The 26,498-nt window shown below is 37.3% G+C and overlaps 1 protein-coding gene across 1 annotated transcript; it reads right to left on the bottom strand.

The window, feature by feature from the left end:
- Positions 1-13,731: 13,731 nt before the first annotated feature.
- On the bottom strand, positions 13,732-14,590 carry LOC148872704 (uncharacterized). Its single transcript, XM_088971809.1, has one exon. It carries the CDS (start codon positions 14,561-14,563, stop codon positions 13,988-13,990), a length of 576 nt encoding a protein of 191 aa, XP_088827935.1. The 5' UTR covers positions 14,564-14,590; the 3' UTR covers positions 13,732-13,987.
- Positions 14,591-26,498: the final 11,908 nt, after the last annotated feature.

Here is a 26,498-nt window from a genome sequence, read left to right as displayed (position 1 = left end):
AGATTAATCTTTTTATTAACGAGGGTGTTTTGGTAAAATAACTATTTAGGTGCTAACTCAATCTCTTTCCTTAGTAACCCCACCCATTTTATTTGATGGTCATTTGGCATCCCTCCAAATATGGGCTCTCTCCGTAGTAAGGTACTAAGTTCATTAGACCTCACGTGCATCTTGCCCTGTCTTCACCCCTTTAACCTGGTGTATGCAATATTCAAAAAATAAATAAATAAAGCTTTTCAAAAATCTGTTTTACCTTTTTGGCACCTTCTTTGCATGTTATAAGGACAAAAGTATCATCGTTTATGCTTTTTGAAGGGATAAGCCGATAAGCTTTTACTGCCCTGCATTAAGACGGGTAAAAATAAAAAAAGGGTTAACTCTCAATTTGAGAAGAGTTGCAAATACAATTGCAGTATTGTACTCTCCCAATCTCAGGGAAAAATAAAATAAAAATTTAAGATGATAAAATTATATTTAGTGTTTAAAATGAAAATATTTTTATTAATTTCAAAATATATATTTGAAGTCAAAACTAATGTTTTTAATATTTTAAAGGGCATTTTGATAAAATATTGTTGAGGATTAATTTGAGAAGTCCGAAGCACATGGTGAGGCACTATTGTTTGATTGAGGGGGGATATCAAGCCCATGTTTAATTAATGCATGTGAGCCCACACATCCTAACAATTGATATGGGTTATCATTTGAGTCCTTTGTGGGTCTCATATGGTTTTTATTTATTTATTGTAATTATTGACATTAATATAAAATCAACCATGTGGGTTGTATGGGTTGAGTTCATGTGCATTTATATTGATTAAGATCATTTTATGTGATTGTGGGCTAAAGTACGTGAAGTGAATGACTAGGTTGCACTCACTCACTTAGTAGGTGTTTGGCATCGGTGCTGGAAATGTCGCACCATCTTTTAAGAAAATTAATGTTGGGCATATTGAATTGTAAATATTGTTTTTTGAAAAAAATGATGCTTATTTTTTGTTTGGAATCGGTGCTATTATATAGGCTATTTTCTAAGAAAATAATATTGGTTTTATTTGGTATCACTGCTGGTAACAACGTTTTTAATATGTTTTATATTATTCAACGTCCAAGATGATGCCACATCATTGCACCATTGGCAATACTGCACTATTTTCTCAGAAAATATTAAATTTGGTGTTGCTCTAGACCACACTTTCCTGATTTTCAAGGTACGATATGGAGCAACATTTTTTCTAGAAAAACAATACCAAACAAGAAGATGTTATTTGAAGTATCACTTTCTCTGATCTGATGCCTACATGGCGCTGTTTTCTCAGAAAACGGTATCGATGCCAAACATTATTCATTTAAAGAAAAAAAAACAAGGCATTTAGTTGAATGGTATATAACTGTGATTATGATAAACCATAAACATTATTTATTTAAAGAAAAAACAATAAGGCATTTAGTTAAAGATAAAACAATAAGGCATTTGTTTAGTCACATCATCCCTCGTTACTTTGTATTCCTCTTAAAAGGGTTCACTAACTATTGGCAAATCATCCGAGAGAGAGAGAGAAGGGGGATCCGAACTGTCTGATTCGATTTGGTAGGTACAATGGTTATAACGGACCAGATGGATCATGCACAGTATAGTAGGCTGAACAATCTAGTATTTATAAGGAACATTGATATATTCATTCATGAATCATGATAGGTTCTTCAGTCTGTTGTGTATGATTTTATCTCTAGAAAATTTAGATTCGTTGTACATTAGTGTGCAACTTGGGGATTCTGGATTTCCTACCCATAAGAATTTTACCACATTTACCCACAAAACACTACCTCCCTGAATTGGAGACATCTTCCCTACATAATAACATGTAAGAGGATGAGATGTTTCCCATGTGTGGTTGGGATGTTATCTAGTTAGGTGTGGGTAGAGTTGTTGTGGGTAAGAAATCTGAATTTCAATTGGGATTGAAATCTCAAATCGGGTACTTGACTTAGACCCCTATAATATGCATATGTATCAATAATTTTAATCTTAAGGCTCAGTTTGGAAAGAGTGTAAATACAATATGTACTGTGTAGGACTGTTCGCGGGTCGGGTTGGGTTGGTTTACTGAGTTTTTCCAACCGATTTGATTTGGTCGGGTTACTTGAGATGGAAACCGAAACCGACCCAGTGTTAAGCAAAACCGACCTAGTCGGTTTGAGTCGGATTGGGTCGGTTTCAGCTCTAAGTTCATCCATGCCCCCCATGGCCACCTAATTTTCTGGATATATATTTAAAACTGAAATATGTATTTTAGAAATATATATATATATATATATATATATATTAGCCACAGCCCAACCTAACCAGCCCGAACTAGAACCCCCTAATGACTATCAAATCCTCATTTGATTCAGATGAGTTGGGAAAAATATTGGATAAGACAGTGGCATGGGGAGATCAGCTAAGCTGTTTCAAAAATACAGTCTAGGCTGTTATGAAGCTTCATATGCATAACGCCTTGTGTGTGGGTTAAAAGGGCAATTGCATTCAATATTTTTGATTAAAAAGACAGAAAAAAAAAACTTAAGTGGGCTGTCTTTCTAGAGATCAGATTGGCGTCTCACCAGCGCTGCACCTCTCACCTGTGTATTGAGAATATTTCCCGGTGATGAGTATGGAAGATGTAAGCGAAATCCATTAACATTATCACCGAGAGCCTGCAGTTACGACAGATTTGATCCCATGGCTCCACATTTGGAGAGATGCCCAATGACCATATCTACTACCGGGTCATCGGGCACCTAAGTGAGGTAACATGTCATGTGCAGGAAGCTTCAAAACAGCCCAAAATGTATTTTCCAAACCGCCATGCTTTTTCCTCGTAGGGACACTAAGCCCTCATGTACGAAGGTTTCTATTTAACTTCAAACTTGTGGCTTGGCTTCTCACTCAAAATGGTTGGTGTGGGAATTAGTTTTCATTCAAAATAAAAGTACATATGACAAGGATCTCACCCTACCAAGCTTTGTTGTTATTTCTATTCAAATTATAAATCAAATCCATTCTAGTTGTTAGAGAATATCAATCTATTCAAGGACCTTACCTAATGTTTTAAATTTTTAGATTGAAGGTTCTTTGAGATGGTATCAGAGCCGTTTTGAACAAGTAGTCTAGTGTTCAATCTTCATTATCTTCATTATAATTAATTTTCAGAACAAGATATGAGTGGACTTATGCTTGTTCAAACTTAAAGCCCAATGGGCTTTCGTGTAAGGGGAAGTGTTAGAGATATCAACCTATTCAAAGATCTTACCTAACAACTTAAGCTTTTAGGTTGAATGGTTCTTTGAGACTAATTTTCTAGCTCAACTTAACAAGCAAACGAGTAGACTTCCAAGGCTCATCACATATACATATTCGATGGTAAATCCCAATCAACATAGAGTTACATTTGTGTGTCCCATTATTCTGGATAGAGTGCATTGTTTACTCACAATTCACAAATCACTTTTAGTCTCTCAAATCCAATAAAATAACTCACCCTAAGGCTGTGTTTGGTTTGAAGGAAAAAGTCCACACCTTTTCCTTCAAACTAAACATAGCCTAAATGTTGATGCTTCAAAGCATACTAAATGAGTAAATGAATTCGATAGAAAGGAAAAAACCTACCTGAAAAAGTTAAAAGGAAAAACGACCAGTTTGCTTGGAGGTCGTGTCAAAAGTGCGTGATGTTGAGCTTATGGTTGGAGGTCTTTTCTACGTGGTTTCTTTAGGCTTTTGTTTTTGAGCTTTGCAAGCAAAAGAATTGAACAATAAAATGTTTTGAGTGGTTGGTGAGAGTTATTTTTAAAAATATTATTATTTGAAGCAAAAAGCCCCAAAGTAGTAAAATTGGAGCTTTTGTTTTTTGTCTTTTTGACTATAAGACTGGTTGGTTTGGAAGAAGTTGGGAAATCCCTTCTTGTATAGGTTTCCTTCCCCTTTCCCACCTTTTCCTTTCAAACCAAACATAACCTAAAAGTATAAACCTCAAAGCTTATCCAAATATAACCTTAATTTTTTTTTTATTAAAGCTCAGTTAGAAGAAGTACAAATACAAATATGCAAAGTACAAAACTATGTAGTTTGTATTATTTTGTATGTATTTGTACTGTACGTATTTATATTTGTACTCCTTCCAAATTGAGCCTAAGTCTCAATTTGAGAAGAGTGTAAATACAAATGTATAGAGTGTAAAATCTTATATTTTATATTATTTTATATATATTTACATTGTACATATTTATATATTTTATATTTGTACTCCTTCCAACCTGATACTAAACAGTGTTTGGTTGTAGTGCAATTTTGTTTGCACTAGTATAAATGCATGGGAGTACAAATGAAAAAAAAATGTAAATTCTCATTTAATTTTGTTTTGGATTTTATTTTATTTTCCTTCATGTCTTAATTTACTTCATTTGTACTGCAATCAAATAAAATAAACTAAAATTTAAAATAACAATAGCGCAGAATTTACGCTCAATTCATTTGCATTACCATAATTTTGCATCAATATAAATTTATTTACATTGCAACCAAACACAGAAAAGGGATAGATTCTAATCAATAAATATAGAAAAGATAATAATAATAATAATAATAAGAACTAAGAAGAAGAATTAATCATTGATTGAATACTGTGGAGTGTAGACGTCTGGTCTGAAAATGCTTAAAATAACTCATGCGCACAAAGTGCAACGAACGAAATCTTGAATTTGAAATGATCCCCACCATTTGATTAGCTCGATGCAAATAAAGTTGTTACTAAAAGATGGAGACAAATGATCAATGGATATGCTTGAAGGTCCCTCCCTTTTTTGAGGTACAATCTGGATTACAAACTTCACCACCTTAAAAATGACAGAACGGAGCCAACAACCTTTCTTCCCAAGGTATTAAGACAAAACTGTTCACTTATATTTAAGGGTTGGGCATCCATATCGACGAATGCAAATTAACACCGGTAGGGTGGAGTGGAGTGGTCCAATTTTGCTTTAGGCTTTTTGTCCATGTCTCTCATGCCATTGCTTTCATGTGGTGTATGGGTTCTACTTATCTACTATGCTTTGTCTGATTCACGCAACAAAGATACAAAATCATGCCAAAACCAACGTAGCCATGACCAAATTTCTCTGACACTTTTCAATTGGTTTGGTGGTTTGTCCAGTCAAGTGAGTGGTTCTTGACTGGACTGACCACCTCCTCAGCCCATTAGCATGTCACAAGTGTAAGCCAGGGCCATTTTTACCAAGTGCCTCCGTTTGTAAGCGTGAAGTGTAGATGTTTCTGGCTTTTCAATGTGGGCCTCACACCACAGAGACAGCCCATAAGCTAGTTTGGTGAGAAATCAGGAGATACCAAATTGGCTGTCAGTCAGTCGTCATTTGAAGGAATGTCCATTTCAATCTCTTTGAACAAGTTTAGCTGAATCTTCAGTACAGCTCTCAGGCTTAGTTTGGAAAGAGTACAAATACAAATATGTACAGTACAAATATATACAAAATATAATATTTTGCACTCTATATATTTATATTTGTACTTCTTCTAAACTGAGAAATACAAATATAAATATGTAAAATAGAAGTACAAATGCATACAAAATATAAGGTTTTGCATCATACATATTTGTATTAATACTCCTTTCAAACTCAGCCTTAAGCTCAATTTGAAAGGAATACAAATACAAATATGTAGAATGCTAAACCTTGTGCTTTATATTATTTGTACTCTTTCCAAACTGAGACTAACTTCCTGGGGATGTTTAAAAGTGGCTGAAATGATATAGCTGAATAGCTTATAGCTCATTATCAAAAAACCTTATTGTTTAGTGTTTTAGTGACTTATTCACTGAATAAATCATTCAGTTCAGCCACTTAAGCGGTTAACAAATGGTCCCTAAATAAGGATAGAAATTTAGATAAATGAAAATAAGCTTTTTTTAATACAGAAATTAAGGGTTTTGATTCTTATAAAAAATATTTGTCAAATGTATGTACGTATGCATATGAGTTGATTATTGTCTTTTTAATTTTCTTTTCTTTTTTTTCTTTTTATTTTTGGGACAGATAAAGCTAAATTGATAATTGGGCCTTTGACATTTTATCTATAAGATTCCACACGATTCTTAACAGATAAAAATTGTTGCGTGAACTGAGTTTTGGTACCCACAACAGAATAGGGCCCACAATGGAGAAACCGGGCCAAAATAAGCTTTGGGGGGAGACGGCTGCAATCCAACCATTCTATTTTACAGCACAACTTTGGTTTCCCAATACATTTTGGGTACCCGAGGTGTTAAGATAGATTCCAATCTGAGAACAGAGAAACAACCATCCATGTGAGAGGCCCTTCGTAAAATCGAAGTTCATTCAAATATGGGCCAAGAAAAACCTACCCTGGGGTAAGTCCAAACGTGACAATTTCGATAACCATTTGGATCTGTATATAGCTTTCTGAAGCGTGGAAATAATTCTTTTGTACACTTATGGAAATGTGGGCCCAATTCTCTGCACATGAGATGAGACGCATATCCATATATGGGCATTCCAGAGCCCAGACCATTCCATGGTTTCGGGGGCCCATGGCCCAAGGTTTGTCTTTTTCTTAAATCATCCTTCTCAAGTTCTCATCTCTTCTAATTATTCGCATAAATGGTGGGATCCGGTCTTCCTCCCTTTCACACATTGAAATTTGACTGATCGGGGAGGCTCTTTTAATGCATGCAACTATGCAAAGGACATCTGCCATAGTGGGCCTGTGGGCTCAAGGAAATTTTGGATGGATCAATCTTTTGGCCCACCAACTCAAAACATTGCTTTGTGGGAGGCTTGGCTCATGTTTGGTCGTCTGCTATGATGTTCCTCTGGAGCACTTTTGAATTGGAAGATTTTACGGGATCAGGTCACTGCTAGTTTCTTTGTTCATCTTAGATCATCTATTTCATTAATCAGCGGTGATTGTTTAATGTGGGCCACAAGGTTAGTGTACCAATGTAACACCAAATATATTTAAGTGGTAGGGCAATTTCTTTCGGATAAGAAGAAAGGAGCACCCTGCCCCCCCAAGAAAAAAGAAAAAAAAAAAAAGCTTACACATTCTACACACTAGGTTGAAAATTAGGGCTATGTTTGGTAGGGGTGCAATTTGAATTTACACTGATTCGGGCTCGGGCTTTTGAATTAGGTCCATCCAAAATTTGACAAAATCTCAACCCGAACTCGCCCAAGCTGCACTCCTAATGTTTGGCTAAAAACCTAAAAATTCTATTCTAAAGAATCACTATTCAAGGATTGAGTTTTTAGCTAGAAAAAGTCATTCCTTAAATAAAGTCTTTTAGCTCCAAAAGAAGAATTACTTCCAACAATTTTCGTACTTTCAAACTTGAAAATGGTTTTTAGAATAAAAAACAATTCATCAGAATTAATTCTCGGATCAATGTAATTGCCATTGGATTAGATCAGATCTGTCAGATCATAATAATAGGTTTTTTGACATGAAAAAAAGGAAAACTCTAACTCAGTTAAGCTTTGTCCCAACTATATAGGGTCGGCATTTTCCTTCTAGGTGGGGGAATTGCAAATAGAGACAATGTCGGTTGGCCCGAGTTAACATTTTACACTATTCCAGGTTTGGGTCTTTGAGTTGAGCCCATTCAAAATTTGATAAAAGCCTAATCCGAGCCTGTCCAAATTGCTCCTCTAATTGAAAAATTATTCTACTTCTATTATGAAGATATAAAAGTAGATTAATAAAGAGAGTGAGCAGATGTAATGAAGACAAGCTATTTTGGTTTTCTGTTAGCCATATATATCGAAGGAAAAGTTCTATAAGGAAGCTCACAACCATAATTGAGAAAGAAAATTGCATTGGTACCAGGTTAGTATAAGATGGGCAAGTCATCAAGGGTGGCCAATATTTGAATGGGTTGAGCTTAACAACTTAAAGTCTAGTTAGGCCCAGCTTAGAACTAGGTACATGTTTTATAGCAAGATCCAACTTAGGCTAGGGAAATTGCCTACATGAATGAGGTTGTTTGGTTGTGTTTGGTTTGATAGAGGAGAGGAATAGATTTGGGCATACTGCCAATTTACAGAAATTATATGACAATTGACTAACAGGGTAGGTAGGGGTGTTAGTGAACCAGTTTTGGGTTCCCTGTCCAAATCAAAATCAAATTGGACAGATCGGGTGGACCAATAAGACATTAAATTGGACCACTCCAGCCTCAATGGTTTAAATATTTATTGGATTGGATTGGACCTGATCCATCCGTAATAGAATTATATTGGATTGGATCGGGTTGAACCAATATCCAGTCCATTAATAGCAGATAATAATACAGGTATCAATGGACTAAGTTTGGGTTGGAACCAATCTAAATTATAACCAATTCAAACAGATTGGGCGATCTAAAATTAAAATGGACTGGTCCAAAATGGTCCTAAGTATTCATCAGATTGGATCGGACCTGATCCATCTGTAATGGACTGGATCGGGCTGCACCAAATGCAGTCTAATTGACACCTCTGGGTAGGTGGATTTCCTTGAAAACAGATAGGATGAGCATTTAGGTCCTCATCTTTCCGGTCAGTTAGGTCTTTGCCTAGATGATCTAATCATGTTTATTCTATTTGGGGAGATGAGGTTGGTAATCAAATTTGTCAGCTCCATGCTCATTGATTAGTTAGAGCTTTGCTCAAAGTGATAATAACTGCTGAGATTCAAAATGGCCGACAAAGGCTATTGGGCTGAAGTCAAGCATATTTTTAGACAAGCAAACGTAGTTCTTGCTTTACTGCCTGTAATACTTATGCGGTGTATTTTAATTAATGACACAGGTTCATAGCTAGCTTGTTGGTAAGGTCTCTGGCTGATTATGATGGGGGACTCGTGATTGAATCTTTCCTTCACTAGGGATTAAAGGGGTTAGGGGTTTCAGTATTGGGGGAGGGCTACCCCTGCTGGATGTAGAGAGAGAGAGAGAGAGTGAGTTGTAGAACTTCTTCTCTGCCTTAACTCATCTTGCCATGTGGAAGATTCCTATGTCATTTAGAACTTCATTAAATGACCCAATTAGGAGATCCATTATTTATTTTCATGAAAAAGAAAAACTCGACTTCCACTTTTTCTTCTTATTTTAACTTCATTTATTTATCACTTTATTTCTTCATGAACTGGTATAAAAAAATGAAAGGCCTGTTTGGTGCATCTTTTTGCACGGTCTAGCCGCCAGAAAATAATGTGCCAAAAAAATGTGAGAAACCCAAATCAGGTGATTTTCGTGGAGCTCCAAATGGAGTTTTTGTATTTTTTTTCTATTTGCTTTCGTGCGGAAATATGCCTTAACCAAATGGGCTTCAGGCTGCTCAGATCATAATGCAAAAACTCAATGCATCTTTTGACTGTCAGAGCTATTAGAAGATCTTCTCAAAAAGGCTTGCCAAAAGGTCCCAAAGTAATTGGAGTTAGTAGTTGTGTTGCATAGATATAGACATAGGAAGCATATTTCTAGGAATACACGAATTATTTTATCATCTTAAGCCTTTAAGGGACATGAAAAATAAAAACTTATATTTCTTTTCCACCAAAGAACATTTTGTAGGATATATAAGAGAAATCCACTATTTATAATCAAAATCAATTTGGATGAATTGGACGGACCAGTAAGACATATTGAATTGGACGAATCCGGACTTAATGGTCCAAAGTATTCATTAAATTGGATTGGACCCGATCCAAGCGTAATGGATTTATATTTAGGGGTGTTCAAATTCAGTTATTAAATTGAAAACTGAACCAAACCAAACCAAACTAAATCGGATAAGTCAATCTGATTTTGTTATTTTGGTTTTTGATTCGGTTTGGTTTTATGATTTTAGAAATATCTATTTTAGGATTTTGGTTCGGTTTGAGAAAAAAATTTAACCAAACCAATCCGAAAACTAAATTAACCAAAATAAATACATATATTTATATTTCAATTATAAATATTAACATTACCATTTATATTAATAATAATAATATATAATATATATTTTAAATGTTGATATATTTTAATAATAATTATTAATATAAGTATAAAATGCATTTATATTTTAACTAACCAAATTAATTGAATCAATTTAAATTTAGTTCGATTTCAAGTTTAATTCGATTCGTGAAAATGACCTATACAAAATATTGGTTAGGTTTATTTATTTTTTTATTTTTTATTTCCGAATCAAACCACTGAATGGGCATCCCTATTTATATTGGATTGGGTTAGATTGAACCAATAACTAGTCCATTGATAGAAGATAAGAGTACAGGTATCAATGGACCAGATTTGGGTTGAAATTAATCTAAATTAAAACCAATTTGAACCGATTGAATGATCCAGACATTGAATTAGATTTGTCCAAGGTATTCAACGGATTGGATTGGACATGATCCATATGTAATGGACTCATATTGAATTCGACTAAATCTGGTCCAATTGATTCCCTTATTTATACTTAGATATTTATTCATCTCAAAGAAGTAAGAAGATAATGAAAATGATGATCAGAGTGTTGCAATTAGATGGGTCTCAGTAGTGATGGGGAAAATTATTATTATTTTTGGTAGAAGGGAAAACTTATTATTGATTGAAAAGAATTACCCAATATTGAGACACTAGAGATAGAAAAGAATTTCATACCAAATAACCTAATTTTTATTTGCATTTGGTTAAAAAATAGACAATTACCCAAATATTGATCCCCATATCCATGGTCTCGGGAAGGATAGACTGGATAACCTTTAACATTTTTTTTTGCACAAAGTGGCCATTCTCATACTTGAACCTTCATTTTCACCCTTGTCATCCTGAGATTTTATATACCAGTACACATAAATATAAATATACTAATAATAACATTTCATTTTATTATTCTCATGATAGATTAGAGATATATAGATTACACTTAAACTCATACTGGTTTCTTTTGCCATTTGGGTTGAATCCGTTTAAACTATGGTTTTTAAAACTGATCCGGAGACCAAACCGGTTCTAACAAAAAAATAAAAAAACTTAAAAAAATTTAGAAAAAAAATTGGTCAAAATCGTTCGAATGGTTAACTGCCCGGGTCAGCTGTTTACTGACAAAAAAACAACGGTTTTTTTTAGAAATCCTAATTTTAAGGAAAAACAAAACCAATCACCTAACCGGTTCCCGATTTTTCTGGTCCAACCATCCGGTCCAGTCCGATTTTAAAAACCAAGATTTAAACGATAAGCACCTAATAGATACCCAAGAAATGCTCTTCTTAAAAATGCAATCTTTTGGATTTTGGATGGATGGATGACAAATCAACATAGAGGAATAGATAAGTTGTCGATGGGCTGATCCAGTCTTTTGGATTTTGGATGGATGGATGACAAATCAACATAGAGGAATAGATAAGTTGTCGATGGGCTGATCCAGTTAAGAATAAAAATGAAATCCCAAGAAGCTTCAGCTAATCACTTTATTGTAAAAGCAGTCATAAATCAATGTCAAGGACACCGAAGGAACCCAACAAGGCTCCATTAAAGTTTCATTTCTCTCCCGTAAAAGCATCAAAAGTAGTTTGATGGAATAAAGGAACAAAAACTGATAAAAATAAAAGAGGCATCTTTGATGTCTCTCCACCCTTTTCACAGTCTACTTCACAAAGACTCCCTCCCAAAATTAAAAAAAAAAAAGTAGTACACTTGACCGTCTCTAGTTATAACTCATTCCACCCCTTAGCAGCTAAGCTAGTTACTGGTCCAGCTTTGGTTCAACCTGATATATCTTAGCTATTTGCTTTCTTTGGTTGGAGACCCACCTTAGGATTGGCCCCACTTCTTTCACTTTTCTTTTTCTTTTCCTTTTAATTCTTTGGGAGGTGGGGTATAGCTAGTGTTTAAATGGGAAAACAGTATTAGATGATGACCCACCAAAAAATGAAAACATCAAGATTAGATGCGTATAATCATGCATTCAATTACTTGTACACTTTTATAACTTCCTGGGCCATCTCTTTAGAATTCACATCTCCGCCCCCATAAGGGGCCACCCCACAACACTCCACAGCACATCCCCACCGTGTATTGAGAACATTTCTTGATGATAGTATCAGAACTGATGATATCATTATTGGAGGATGTTCCCGAAACACGGTGGGAATGTACTGTGAAGTGTTGTGGGGTGGAGATGTGATCTCATCTCTTTATACAAGCTAGCTATATAATGAATTAGATTTATCAAGTAGCTAGCCATAATCACTACTTGAATACTAGACCTGTTAAGCTTAAATCTATATGAATTCCATTGATCTTGGCTCTAAATGGTTAATAAAGAAGATATTAAATGGTTAATGGTTCTTATATTCTCCAACGAGTGAATTTCTTTTTCCATCTCTGATTGCTTGTTTTGACATCAAAATTTAGGTTCATCAGTTCGTTTACAGTGCAATTTCATTTGAACTAGTGTAAATGCATGAGAGTGCAAGTGAGAAGAATGCAAATTCTATTCCTTTTTATTTCATCAGACAAATAAAGCATTCTCATACTTTTGTGCCAGTGCAAATGAAAGAGCAACGCAGACAAATTTCTTTTGCACCTTAAACGATGACTAAAGTGTGTATTTGTAATCAAATTAATCCAACAATCGTTTGTTTAGAATAAGTGGTGGTGGAACCCACCCAGTGATAAAATTATTTCCACCGGATGGTTTCTTCTAATATATATTGCACTATATAAGAGGGATTGGTGTCAATCTTTGTATGTGAAAGAGTGTAAATATGCAAATATGGCTGAGTTTGGAAGGAGTACAAATGCAAAACTTTATATTTTGTATTATTTTGTATGCATTTAAGCTGCACATATTTGCATGTATACTGCTTCCAAACTGAGCCTTAGTAATACGATATAGAAGATTTTGCTTTATAGGTCAAATTACTCTAATAGAAAGAGTTGGTGACGATTTACGTCAACTTTGTACAGTTTTGTACCTCGGGTGACATAATCGAGTGGTTAGCCTAATGTGGGTATGTATGCCCTGATTATGTTGGTGACTGGTGATATCATAGCGGGGTACACTCTTGTTACATGCATGTGCTTGTGGTCTCATCACAGAGTTTGAATGTTTCTCCCTTGAGAAGGAGAGAGGGGCCTACAGTTTTTCGCTTTTCTTTTGTTTCCTTTTTGGCTTGCCATGAAAATTCGAAATTTGGTCTATTAGACTGAGATTTCATGCCTCCTGGGTGGAGTTATGAAAGGTTGAAGACATGAAGCCAGTGCAATGGCAAATGGGTCTCTGTCAAAATTAAGAATAGAAGGGTGCTAGGTTGATCTTCCTCTGCCATACATGTGCTGTTGAGAAAGAGAGAGAGAGAGAGAGAGAGAGAGAGAGAGGATATATACTGACAGTGAGTGAGCATATGACTTGGAAAGTTTTTGATGAGAAAAGAAAAAGAAAGAAGAACAGGACCCAGAAAATGATTAGGATGCTTTGGAAAGCAACGCATAATCATAGGATTGATGACAATCAACCATGAAATCTTCGTAGGGTGAAATCCCAGAAACAATTCCTTTGATCCATCCCTTGAGACGGAACATTTTGTGAAGTTAATTAAATTTAAAAGCCAAGAATAAGAATAAAAAAAATATGAATGAAGAACACAGAGAAAGTCCAAGCAGTTCAGTGCAACTGGTTTAGAAGTTGAGCCAACCACCATAAAAACCTGATCATCAATTCACATTTTATACCATTGTCCAAGACCCATCAGTGAAAAAGATAACAAAAGAAAGAAGGAAAGAAGTTGAAGAAGAAGAAGAAGAAGAAGAAGAAGAAGGAAGAGGATGACCATTGAACCCATCAACCCAATCTATAACCAACTCTACAACTAATGCCACACCACCACCCCACCAATGGAGCTAAGTATAACTCTGAAACCAAAGACACCCATATCGATCGATCACACGCTTCTAGCCATCATTTCTTGGTATCTCCTGTAAGATTCCTGCTTCTCCAACCTGAATTTCTCATGGCAACTGGCAATGAACTTGGCAGCAAGCCGATCAATCTCGTCGACCTCAACATCTGCCGTGGAGTTCTCTGCAGCTGGGACGACGACCTTCTCTTCAAGCCACTGAAGGTGCCCCGAGAGCTGAGACTCCACAGCCGCCTCGCATTCCTCCGCAGGGCAGACGGAGTTCCATGTGGAGTCGTAGTAAAGATTGTGGCCGCTGCTGAACCCATCCATGGCGGGCTCCGGCATGGGTATGACATGAGAGGAGCACCAGTTGTAGTGCGTTCTAATGGTGCTGAACAGCTTCCTCTTCTTCTTGCTCTTCTTGATACTGTTCTTGTAGTAGTCGGGTCGGCCGTCGTCCTTGAAAAGCTCTGCGATCACTGACTTGGCTTTGGTCAGTGCCCGGACGACGAGGCAAATGTGCCTGAAGACATGAGAGTGGAATAGGGTTTTGATTTTCATGGAATTTGAGCTGGGACATGGATGCTGGAGGGATTTTGGATGAGATGGGACAGCCATTTTTGGTAGGGTATCTCAAGGTCTTAGTTCAAATTCCGATATATAAAGGAACTGGGATTTAAAACCGCCACTGGGTTTCAGTTAAATCACAGAAGTGCCATCCACTTTGGAAAGCTATGCTCTTGTTTCTGTGGTGTTAGTGTTTATAAAGATGGGATTTGTTTGGACTCTTCATGACCACGCCTGTCCCTTTAAGACAGCTGATGCTGTACAGAAAATGTATTGTATTTCATGCTTGGTTGGGTAGTGTCCAAACAAGCTCCTTCCTTCAATTCCCTTAACTCGCTCTTACCATGAAAGGGGTTACATCATGGTTTTAAAACCAACCCAACATCCGGTCCAAACACCGGTCAAACCTCACACCGTCCAGTTTTCAAAACCATGCATGGGGTTACATGAAACATGCTGTAATGTAGCTGTGTTTTTTTTTTCACCATTTGTAGTTATTTCATAACAAAAAAATGATTTTTTCATTGTTTTTTAAAACCGGACCGGATCGGACGGTCAGACCGGAAAAACCGAGAATTGGTCAGGTGATTGGTTCCGTTTTCTCCCCAAAACCGGATCGCTGAACCGGGTGGTTAACCGTTCAAACGGTTTTGGCCATTTTTTATTTTTCTTTTGTCAGAATGGGCCTAGCGTTTGGTTCGAATGGTCGGACCGTTCGACCCGATAACAGACCCCTAACCAGTTCAATCTCTGGTTGGTTTTAAAAACCATGCTTTTTTTTTTTAATTTCCACCAATATTAAAAAAAAGAGAGAAGAGACAAAAAGAGCAAAATAGATGTAAGAGGGCTACATTTTATTTTGTAAAATAGTAGTATGAAATTTCAGTTTTTTTTTTCCTTTTTATTACAGACCAAAAAGAATTATATTCATCATAGTGATTAAAAGAATGGAACATATGGTTAGATTTTAAGGCTCAGTCTGGAAGAGCATAAATTCATACAAAATACAAGGTTTTGCATTTCAAAATGACAAAAGTTCTGAAATTGTTAGAACACGTTTACCATAGACTATTAGGTACTATAATGGAAATGAATTGCAATACAGTTAATTTCTTTTCTTTCTTTGTGAGTATAATGTCAAAAAGGAAGGAAATCAAAGGCAACAAACCACTAAAATGATAAATGTGTACATATATAGAGTGGATTCTGGACAACAGACAAAATATAATATGTCTACAAAACGATAACAGTAGAGATGAGAATATTTAAAATGAAGAATAAAAAGGTAATAGAATTATTAGAAATGAGTTCATTCTCTGACATCTAGAAGTAGTTAATTTAACCCTAATTAATTATTGCACGAATAGGAAGGGTTCATGTAATGAACGTAGAGGTCTAAAAGAACTAGAGGAAGATCAGAAGTAATAGAAGACAAGAACTTCCATAGAGTACTGGTATAGTCAAACAGCCAAGATGTGTAGTTAGGATTTTGAGTTGCAACAACTGAAATGCCAAAATATTCATGTTTCATCCTTATGCTGAATATAGGATCAGCTAGTTTCCAGATTCTCATTATGAACTATGGGTGTCAATTAATGGGCCAGTTTTGAATTGGACCCCGTTCAGTCTAAAACCAATTTGGATGGATTGGATGGACCAGCAAGATATATTGGATTGGATCAATCCGGTCCAAAGTATTTATTAAGTTGGATTGGACCTGATCTGTCTATAACAAATTTATATTTGATTGGGTTGGATTAGCCAATATCTGATCCATTGATATAAGATAAGAATATATGTGTCAATGGATCGGATTTGGATTGAAACCAATCTAAATCAAAATGAATTTGAACAGATTAGATGGTCCAGACATTAAATTGGACCAATCCAAATTAGTCCAAAACATTCACTGGATTGGACCTGATCCATTTATAATACTCACATTGGGCTGGATCCGATTGGACCAAATCCAGTCCAATTGACACCTTTAATATCAACCAGTCAATTGTAAATTGATTTATAGGTTCTTTGCTTTATTGTTTTTTTTGGTGGAAAGTTGAATGGGTTCTCTTGATTCATTAAGAATTAATTCACTAACCTTTAGTTTCTTCAAAGTAACCTATCTATAAATCCAATGTAGTTACAAGCTGTGGTGATGTAACACATAGAAGAAGTCTAAACACAACATCGAATTGATAAATTCTAAAGTTGCTGAACCAATATATAGATTCAGTAGAACACCAAAATTACAAACAGCGAATGAATGGAGCAACCGAATCAAAAAGTTGGGATCACCTACCAACAAAACAAGTTACAACACCCTACCAATTTAATCCGACACCCTTGCATCTTGCTATAAATCTGGGGCCGATCATAAAAGTGGGACTCGCCATGTATGAGATGTAGGATGTCAAATGTTGTTAGTAGGGTGTTGGAATGTATTTTTTTGATAGGTGAACCGGACTCTCTAAAGGTTGGGCCATATGTAGGGGTGCTCACGGTTTGGTTAACCGAATTGTGGGCTTTTTTTTGTAACTGAATCGGTACTACCGTTTTTTGGAAAATTCTAAACGCTAAATTGGTAACTGTCGGTTTTTTGGTTTTTTAATTTTTACAATATATATTATAAAAATATATAATAAGAAATTATAAATATATATAAAATATTATATTTTAAATAATAAATAATATATCATATATTATAAATAAATAAATAAATATATATATATATATATAAATGCATATTTATTAATTTATAATATATAAAATATATAGAAAAAATATATATATACCAGTCGGTTCGATTAACCGCCAGTTTTCTATATTGGTTAATCAAAATCAAACCAATACCTTCAATTTTTTAAAAACACCAAACTGATCGATTCGATTAACTGATTTTTTGGTTTGATTTCGATCATTTTTTTGGTCAATTTAATTTTTCTGCTCACCCATAGCCATAAGCATGAAAAAATATATAGCTAATGAGTTAACTAAATTTGATTCAATCACAACAAAATGAGAGCAAAGTGGCTTCAAACAATCTACCATTTTGAGGCAGGTAATGGGGTGTCTGTAGCTTGTCATTGGTCCCACCAAGATTTATAGTGGAAACCCAATTAATTTTTTCTTTTTTTTTTTTTTTTTTGAGTAAGGATTGATGTTTGAAGTTGGGATTCAACATGAATAGATTAGATTAGTCGATGGAGGTGCCGAGGTGGTTCAGACAGATGTTAAATGATATTTGATATAGTGTTGAATGGCAAGAGAAGGATGCAGTTCCATTAATCCAATAGGGGTGCTGTGAGCTTTTTTTTTTTCCCTGTCCATGAGTCCTGACATGAGCAGGTGGGAGAGAATCTTAGAACAAAGGAAACAAAGCAAAGTGAGGAGGAACAGTGGCCAAACCCCAAACCAGCTTTAGTTTGTACTCGAGATACATTCAATCACTGGGAAGATTGGAATACATCACCTTTCCTTTTCCATATTCCCTTGGAATCAGTTGTCACAATCAAAGAAGTCCCAAGTAATTCACTTTTCTAGGGCTTTGAATACTTCAAATGCTCCGTTTTCTTCTATTTGTTATCTGGAAAATCTTATGTTTGTCTTCTCATATCATCTACTGAATTAAGTGCCATTCATTTACAAGAAAAGAAAAAAAAACAATTAAGTGCCATTCTCATAAAATAAAACTCGTGATGTTAACCTGTTAGTCAAACCAGTTCACCAGGAAACTAGGGCTGAGCTGGCCTGGGCCGTGCTTAAGTTTTCTCTCAGCCTAACACCAAGACTGACATCCTGACTTTGTATATTTTGAGTTTTTTTTATTTATTTTATTTTAGCTTTCTATGTTGTATATATTGTTTTAACAAGCGAGTTTGAATCTCTTGCTCACAAGAATTCTGCCTACATCTATTAGCATAATATCGCAGTCACACATGGAGAACATCTCATTTTTATGTACGGGGAAATATTCCTAATGCACGGGAGTAGTGTGATGTGGGTACATGTGCGCAAAATTCTTGTGGACAGGAGATCCAGAGTCTTAAGAAGCCCGGATTTTTAAAAGCAAAAACTGTGCAAATCCAACGGGATCTCCTGTAAGCATAAACCCTGCGCACACTCTGAAAGTATGGTCCAGCTGCACATGAACATCTCTCCATGGATTTAAGATACATGTACTGGAGATATTCCCCAACTTTGGATGGATTCCATGTTCTCAAGTTTCTGCTTTCAGGAGATCTAGGCTCTGTACAATCACTCTGCCACTGGATGCTTTGCTGCTGTCGGAGTGTTTACACAGTTTTTGCTTTCAGAAGATCTTACTCTTGATTTAAACAAGACCTAGTAAGCTCCCTATGAGTCTGGGTTTGTTCCTTACACTAACTTCACAATACATCCCAACCACACATTCAGAATATCTCCCATATGTGTGTTGACAGTATTGTTATTTATGGGAAAAGTTTCCATACATGGTGAGATATGCTGTGAGGATAGTGTGAGGTGCGCTCTGTGAAGAGCAAATTTCAATTCGATCCTTAGTAAGAACCCCAAGTGTAATGGCACACTTTGGGGGTGCATGACAATATGGTTGTTTTTGTTTTTGAAAATAAAAATAATTACCACATCAGCAAAATTATACTCTTTTGATGATGGGGTGAAACAAAAACAATCGTCTTGTAGAACACCCCCTTTAATAATACATTCTAATTTCTAAATTCTATTGACAAGTTTGGGCTGCCCAAAGGACCAGTATACAAGTCTGCCTGGGTTTATGCCCCCATCCCCTTGGGCCAACCTGATCAAGCCCAAAGTTTTCTTGCTTGGGCTGGGCCTGTGCCTACCTTCCACCCCTACCAGAAATGTGTCCCATATATTGGAGTAGCTTGAGGTTTGGATTTGCACAAGTAATAGGAACCCAGATGGGCTAGATTGACCCGGCCAACCTTGATGGTTTTTATGTTGTCCTTATCGACACAGATTATTTGATCAAGCAATTCAGGCTTCAAGGGAGAGAGAACTGGGACAAATATATGATAATTGATAACTGAGTCCTAGTCTTTTCATTTTTTTTTCTCTATTTGTAACGAAATTGAATTGAACAAATTTAGTATCAGAGGGAGAACATCGAGATTTAATTATGCTTAGTTTCTATATTAATATACCATTATTTTCTTAGGACATTGAACCCCCAAACTACCAAATTGGTTCAATTTGACACAATATAGGCAGCTAATGGAGAGAGAACTTTGGGTAAATTGCTTGGTAAGATAACTTAGGTGGTCTTTGTTTGCACTGAATGAACCTCTGAGCTCTGAATTTCAGATGTCCCAAGTTGTTTGGTGTAACCTCTCTGACTCTGGCCTCTGATTTTAAAGATTCCTCTTTAGGGGCTCATTTGCTTCTTAGTACAGTAAGAGCTGTTGTACGTCTTTTTGTTCCAAAAGTGACCTCACTCAGATTTCAATGTGACAGATGCCCATGTAATTTATTTCTTACTCAAAAGTAAAAACCTTACCTCTTTCACACCGTCTCTCCTTTGCTTGTCTTTGTTTGGTAGAGTTGATACTATTAGTAAATCATGTTTTTTCTATTTTCCCTTCTTATTTTTTCTTCATCTACAAAACTATACAACTTATAATTTTATAAGAGTAAATATGTAAAATAATCTTTGGTTCACCAGAATATGGTAGGGGTCTATAATCGCATTGATGAGGGTGAATTTGGCCCTCCAGTCGCATCGTGACACATGGCATTTTAAAACAGTTGGATGACATATGGACACCATCTAAGCAACGATTTGGAGTCTCAGATCGTAGTTCATTTTCGCTCTAACCTTGCGACTTCGACCACAACTTAGGTCAACTAGGAGAAGCTCGTCTAGGGCCGACCTGTAGCACCTCGTCACTGGCCGATGTGACATCAAAGCGAGGAGCGACCTCCCTCGAGGGCTTGTCGATTTGACTGAGGTCTAGGAGGCAACCTGCGAGTTGTGCTTGCCAACAAATTCTGTATGCATATCCCGACACTTTCAAGTTTCTCAGAAGTTGGCCCATGTATCGAGTGTTTCGTAGGATGGTCAATGTGCGTGGCGGTTACATTCAGGGTTCTTGGACTGGTTAGGCGACCTCCCAGAAATCTTGGATGCGGTGCATGAAGCACATGCCAAACAAAGCTTATATAAAGGAATCAACCCAAATGACACAAAAAGGTATGCACGACTACTTGCATCCAAGCTCTCTAGCACTCAGATTCTAGCTCGCAATCACGACACAATACTGACTTAAGCATCGGAGCGGCCTCGCTGGGTTAACCACCTCGGGTGCTCTAATCCTCTGTCTTGCAGCTTGGTCCAACTCGCTACATGACTAAGGTCTAGGTCATCCTCCAGCTAGGAGCTTCCAGATTGTGCATTATCAATTGACACCGTTTGTGATAAATGCTACAAGAAGCTAAGTTCTCACCTTCTAAAAGGATAAGTCCTCATCTTCCAAAAAGCTAAAGATCTCACCTATTAAAAATTTAAGTTCTCACTCTCTAATTTCTATTTTTTTATGAACTCAAAGACATTTTTTATGAACTCAATTACTGGGGGGCAAAGACATCCATGATGAACCTTGAGGACTCCCTTGTGACAATTAGATAAGTTCAGGCTGAACTCAACATTCCTAGTGCCTCAGATAGATACCCTGCTTCCACATGTGAACGGCCCTCTCCTGTTGTAGAGCAACCAGTGGTTCTCACCGGGATTGAAGCTTTATGTAGATAACAGTAAAATGACCTCAACTCATCCTCAACAGTAGTCAACCAAGGTGAGGCCTCACCAGCCCCAGGTTGGGAGGTTGCCTCTGCAAGTCGAGCCCTTCGTAACTCTTACGGTAGTCAGCAGCAAACAGACTGCATGGATGCCCTTGCAGGTCGAGGCCTCCAAGGTTCCTGCGTGAGCTGGTGACCTAGAGTCAGTAGTGTTGCCCCTGTAGATTGAGCTCCCAGTGGCCTCTTGTAGGAATGGATGACAGGCGTCACAATGAGGCTGATGTAGTGCAGCTGTGGCCCCGGACTGCCAACTCACACCGACAACAACGTTATGTATCAACAGCCCTTGTAGGGGAGCGGGGGGCGGAATACGTACACAACAGTCTCGCAAGCACTCGCCCAGAAAGATAATCCCATTGGATGACGTAGAAACAACCATATGAGAAGTTGCTACAGAATGACTACCTGCTTAGGCGAAAAGGTCAGGTTGCATGTCGGCTAAATAATGTTAAGGAAGTGGACTGCGAGTCGCTCCTAGAGCTTAAGGGCTAAGGTGTCAAGTTGATAAAAGACCTTGACACTATATGAGACCCAATCGCCTCTCTGGCACTGGAAAAATCAAAGATAAGGAGAGTAGACCGTGAATCGCTCCTAGAGCCTAAGGGCTAAGGTGCCGAGCTGATAAAAGACCTCGGCACCACATGAGACCTAGTCGCCATTACGGAATGGGCAAAATCAAGGATAAGGGGAGTGGATCGTAAGTCGGTCCCAAAGCCTGAGGGCTAAGGTGCTGAACAGATAAAAGACCTCGGCATCACATGAGACCTAATTGCCTCTTCGGCATGGGCAAAATCAAGTTTAAGGAGAGTGGACCGCGATTCTCTCCTAGAGCCTAAGGGCTAAGGTGCCGAGCTAATAAAAGACCTCGACACCACATGAGACCCAATCACCTCTTTGGCATGGGCAAGATCAAGGATAAGGAGAGTGGACCGCAAGTCGCTCCTAGAGCCTAAGGGCTAAGGTGCTGAGCTGATCAAAGACCTCGGCACCACATAAGACCCAGTCGCATCTTTTGCATGAGTGAAATAAAAAGCAGTTCGCATTCAACACGATAAAGAAAACAAATGAATGACTAGTTCACTTTTAGCACCATGATGGATGCAAACTTGGCGGATCTCTTCACTTTGGTTTTAGGCTTTGTGTCGAACTCACTGGTTACTCTTTTGAGAACCAATACGAGTGACACTACATCGAAGTCTACCTAGGTAGAGCGACCTAATAAAGCAATCACGCGGTTAGAACCCCATATTGAGGATGGCATGAGGAGCTCCGCTCTTGAGGTAATAGGTCGGATTGTAGAGCCCCTTGATGGTTGCATCCCTAATAAGGTTGATGTCCTTTTGGTACTTGCTTCACCTCTCCTCGAGTGGATGAGTCTGCTCTCATGCCCCAAAAATCAAGATGGCGAGGTCTTGCATAAGGCTGCAAACACTTGAACTCTTTTGACCTGAGAAGCAAATTGAGCTGACGCTTACGACTACGAGCTCATCAAACAGTCATTCCAGGTCAAAAGGAACGATCTACTCCTTTTGCTGAGCTGCCCTCAGCTCGAAAGTGGGGGGCATTTGATGAGGGCGGATTTGGCCTTCTAGTCACATCGTGACACATGGCATCTTAGAACAGATGGATGACACATGGACACCACCTAAGCGATGATTTGGAATTCGAGTGGTGCAATTTTTTGTTTTTTGCGTCTAAATATGGAATTCGAGTGGTGCAATTTTACTCTAAGGCACCGTTTGCTTTCTAATAAGTTGTTTATTCAGATAAATACATTTACTTAGATAAATGTTTTTAAGATAAATAAGATAATAATCATGTTAACCATAAAAAATTATTATTAAAAAGAATAATTTTGTCCTATCCAAGTATAAGTGATATCTAGGGAAAATAATTTTTTTTTTTGATTCCTACATAAATTAAAAAAAAAGAGCATTTATATCTTAGTGAATAGGAATCAAAATCTCATTAACCAATTTCTCCCCTTTTTAAAATCCAAAAAACGAACAGACCCTAAGTAGTGAATCTTAATATAGAGTGTCCATAACAAGTTTAGGAGATGTTACAAGGGGATAGGCTGTGGAGCAATTGTGGTGTGGTCTGTTGGTTGGGCGCCCTTTAGAACTTTAAAAATGAAGAATTGGGATTGGCGCTTTAGCTGTTTAGTAGACTGTGGGACCAATGATAAGAAAATCCTCACACCAATGATAAAATATTTATGGATCCCACACCCAAAGGTTGAATAGTTGTGGGCATCATATATAATTTATGAATGATGTGAAGTTGAGATGTGCTGCTAACAAAACATGTTCCCACTCTCTACCTACCAATATGATGGCACACCACACATTACATATATGGTGGGTCCACTTTTATGGTAGATCCCAATCTCGTGATGATGAGATGTGATGAGATGTGCAGTATTAGATAAAGTTGATAGAGGGTGGGAATATGTTTTGTTGGACTCCAACAACTATTGCATTCAGCCCCTCACAAGACAGCGCCCCACTACGTCCCACAATACATCCCTTCTATGTATTAGAACATCTCCCGATAAGTTCATCAATTCTGGGGAAATGTTTTGAATACACAGCAGGATATATTGTGGGACATGTGGGGCGCCATTTTATGGGGCCTGATTTGAAACCTGACTTACACAGTGACTCAGACCACATCACAACTAGAAGATAGCACATCACAACTACAAGATGTTGACAATGCACGCTGACATGTGCATGTGCGGCACGAATGAATTACAAGAGAGATGTGCCGGATGTACGGCTACAATGGTTGTAAGGACGCTGTGATGATTTCGTCACCAATCAATTTCACTGGAATTTTAGGTTGAGCTGCCTAAAAAAAATGAATAAAAGATGCTTTAGCGTAAAGTCTTAAGTCTTATATCGACTATGGATTTAGCATCAATTTACGATCAGACTTCATTCCACCTTTAGGTTGGAGTTAAAATTTCTAGGAATCGATTGAACAGTTGAAAGTTAAAACCCTATTTTGGGCTTGACAGGTTTTTAAGTTTTTTAATTCGATCAAACCATCCAGATGGGGGCCACCTCATAAACCCAGAACAGGAGGAATTTTTCTTTTCATAAGTCAGAACCAGTCCAAGTGATGGAGATTGGATGTATCAAAGTTGGCTTCAAATTTGTTTACAACGCTATTAATCGCTCAAAGCTGCCAAATTCTCTAGAGAGAGGACTTGTGATTATGAGCGCGCGCGCTCATTGAATAAACCATGAGCGCCCAACGTGAGTGAATCAGGCGAGTGGCCAGTCAGAGACTTAGAGCTGCTGGTTGGTGAGGCTTGGGTCAATACAATGGCAGGGCCTATTTGCTCGTCGTTTTCCTGCGGGGATGCCGTCATCGCTTCGGTGTTGTGTTGCTGATGATGGAGTTTCGGTGGCACTGCCACTCGGCTCGGCCCACTCCCTTCCTCCCCGAGATAAGACTCGTCTCATGAGACATCTGGATCTGGTGTCCAACTGGCCCGGTTCATTCTTGATACGTTCTGCTTTAAACCAGTAGCCGACAATTAGTGGCATTTCCCGGAGACTGCCAGTCACTGTCCCACTCCCATCACCTGTACCCAAATCACATGAGTCAGATGACAGTTTCAGTCAACAATTCAATTACGCCACGAAATCTTCTCAGATTCTTCAGTAGGGCCCGTTGGGGTCGCGGTGTCGGTCTTCACATGTCTTAACCTCTTAGGGATGTCAACGGGGTCGGATTAAGTGATAAACCCGCACTGACCCTTAATCAGATATCGGATCGGGTTATGATTGAGCTGGACCCGTGCCATTTCTACCCGTTGATATTGCAGCATTTTGAAAGTTGAAACCAAGGTTTAAGACATGGGAACATCTATCTCTATTATGCTGAAAGACATGATAACCGAAGGGATTTGATTAAGAGTTGGGTATCTCCAACCAACAAGAATCCCTTTTTAGTACGTTCCAACATGATTTGTATGGTGAGTTCCAGTCTTATGATGAATCCCACACATGGCGTGTGGATATTTTGGAAGGGATTTTTGTTGGCATGAGAAGTGGTTTATTTTGCAATTGCAACCCTTATAAATTTTGGTCAAAACTCACCAGATATTTTTTTTTCTTCATAAGGTTATATACTAGGGGTAGCCCATCCATCCCCCATCATATTTTTGGGGTTATATACTAGGGGTAGCCCATCCCCCATCATAGTAGATTAGGAGAGGGCTGTAATGTCAGATTTCTGAGGGAAGTGCAATCTATTTATTTATTTATTTTTTTTATTTCATAGAGTTACATAATAGAGGTAGCCCATCCCCATCCATCGGTAACAATGGAATTTGATTCTAGGTCTCTGTCACACCAAGTCAAAGATCCTACTAAATAAACCATTATCAATTGTTCAAAGCCCACTTTTATTACTACTTTTCATGATGTTTGGCATGGAGCATTTTATAAGCGGTCTGTTTTCTAAAGGGGCCTCAAATGAGATATAGGCTGATTGGGTGTTTAAAGTGATTTGATTTAATATTATAATATATATATATATATATATATATATATATATATCAAATTGACATTTTCTTGCCGATTGCAAAAACAAAACACTTATGAAATGTTCCATTGCCAAACATCCACTTTATGTGTTATGAGGCTGGTTGATTTGGATATAAATTTTTTCCAATATTATGTCTTTCTAGCATCATAATCCCTTAAAATATTGATACACTTCAATACATTTGAATGTATAAAATATTGATACACCTCAATACATTTGAGTGTATATATGGAGTGCTTCGATCACCTACTACGCTTCCTATTTATTTTTGTTTCAATTTTGCATATACTCTTAAAAATAACAAAAAATTAGAAATACATAATGATTTTAATATATCGGGAAACTATTAACAGAATACGATATTGCCCGACATGCTCCCATGTATTGCGATTCTTCTTTTTGAAACTTGATTGAAACATTTATCTGTTACAACTTACAACGTACAAGTGCACTATGTATAGGACGGGTCAGGATAATACGGAGGTTTTTAAAACTGGACCCGACGGGGAACCGTTTTGGGGTCAAGTTCTCTGATTGAATGGTCTGACCATCCGATCCAAATGAATGGTCACGTTGCCATTCCTACAAAAAATCGATATTTTCACACAGG

The sequence above is a fragment of the Nelumbo lutea genome, chromosome 2 (genome assembly GCF_056320005.1).
Source record: "Nelumbo lutea isolate HS-2025 chromosome 2, American lotus-T2T, whole genome shotgun sequence".
Classification (NCBI taxonomy): Eukaryota; Viridiplantae; Streptophyta; class Magnoliopsida; order Proteales; family Nelumbonaceae; genus Nelumbo; species Nelumbo lutea.
Note: the sequence above shows the minus strand (reverse complement) of the source record. Positions and strands in the feature narration are given on the sequence as shown.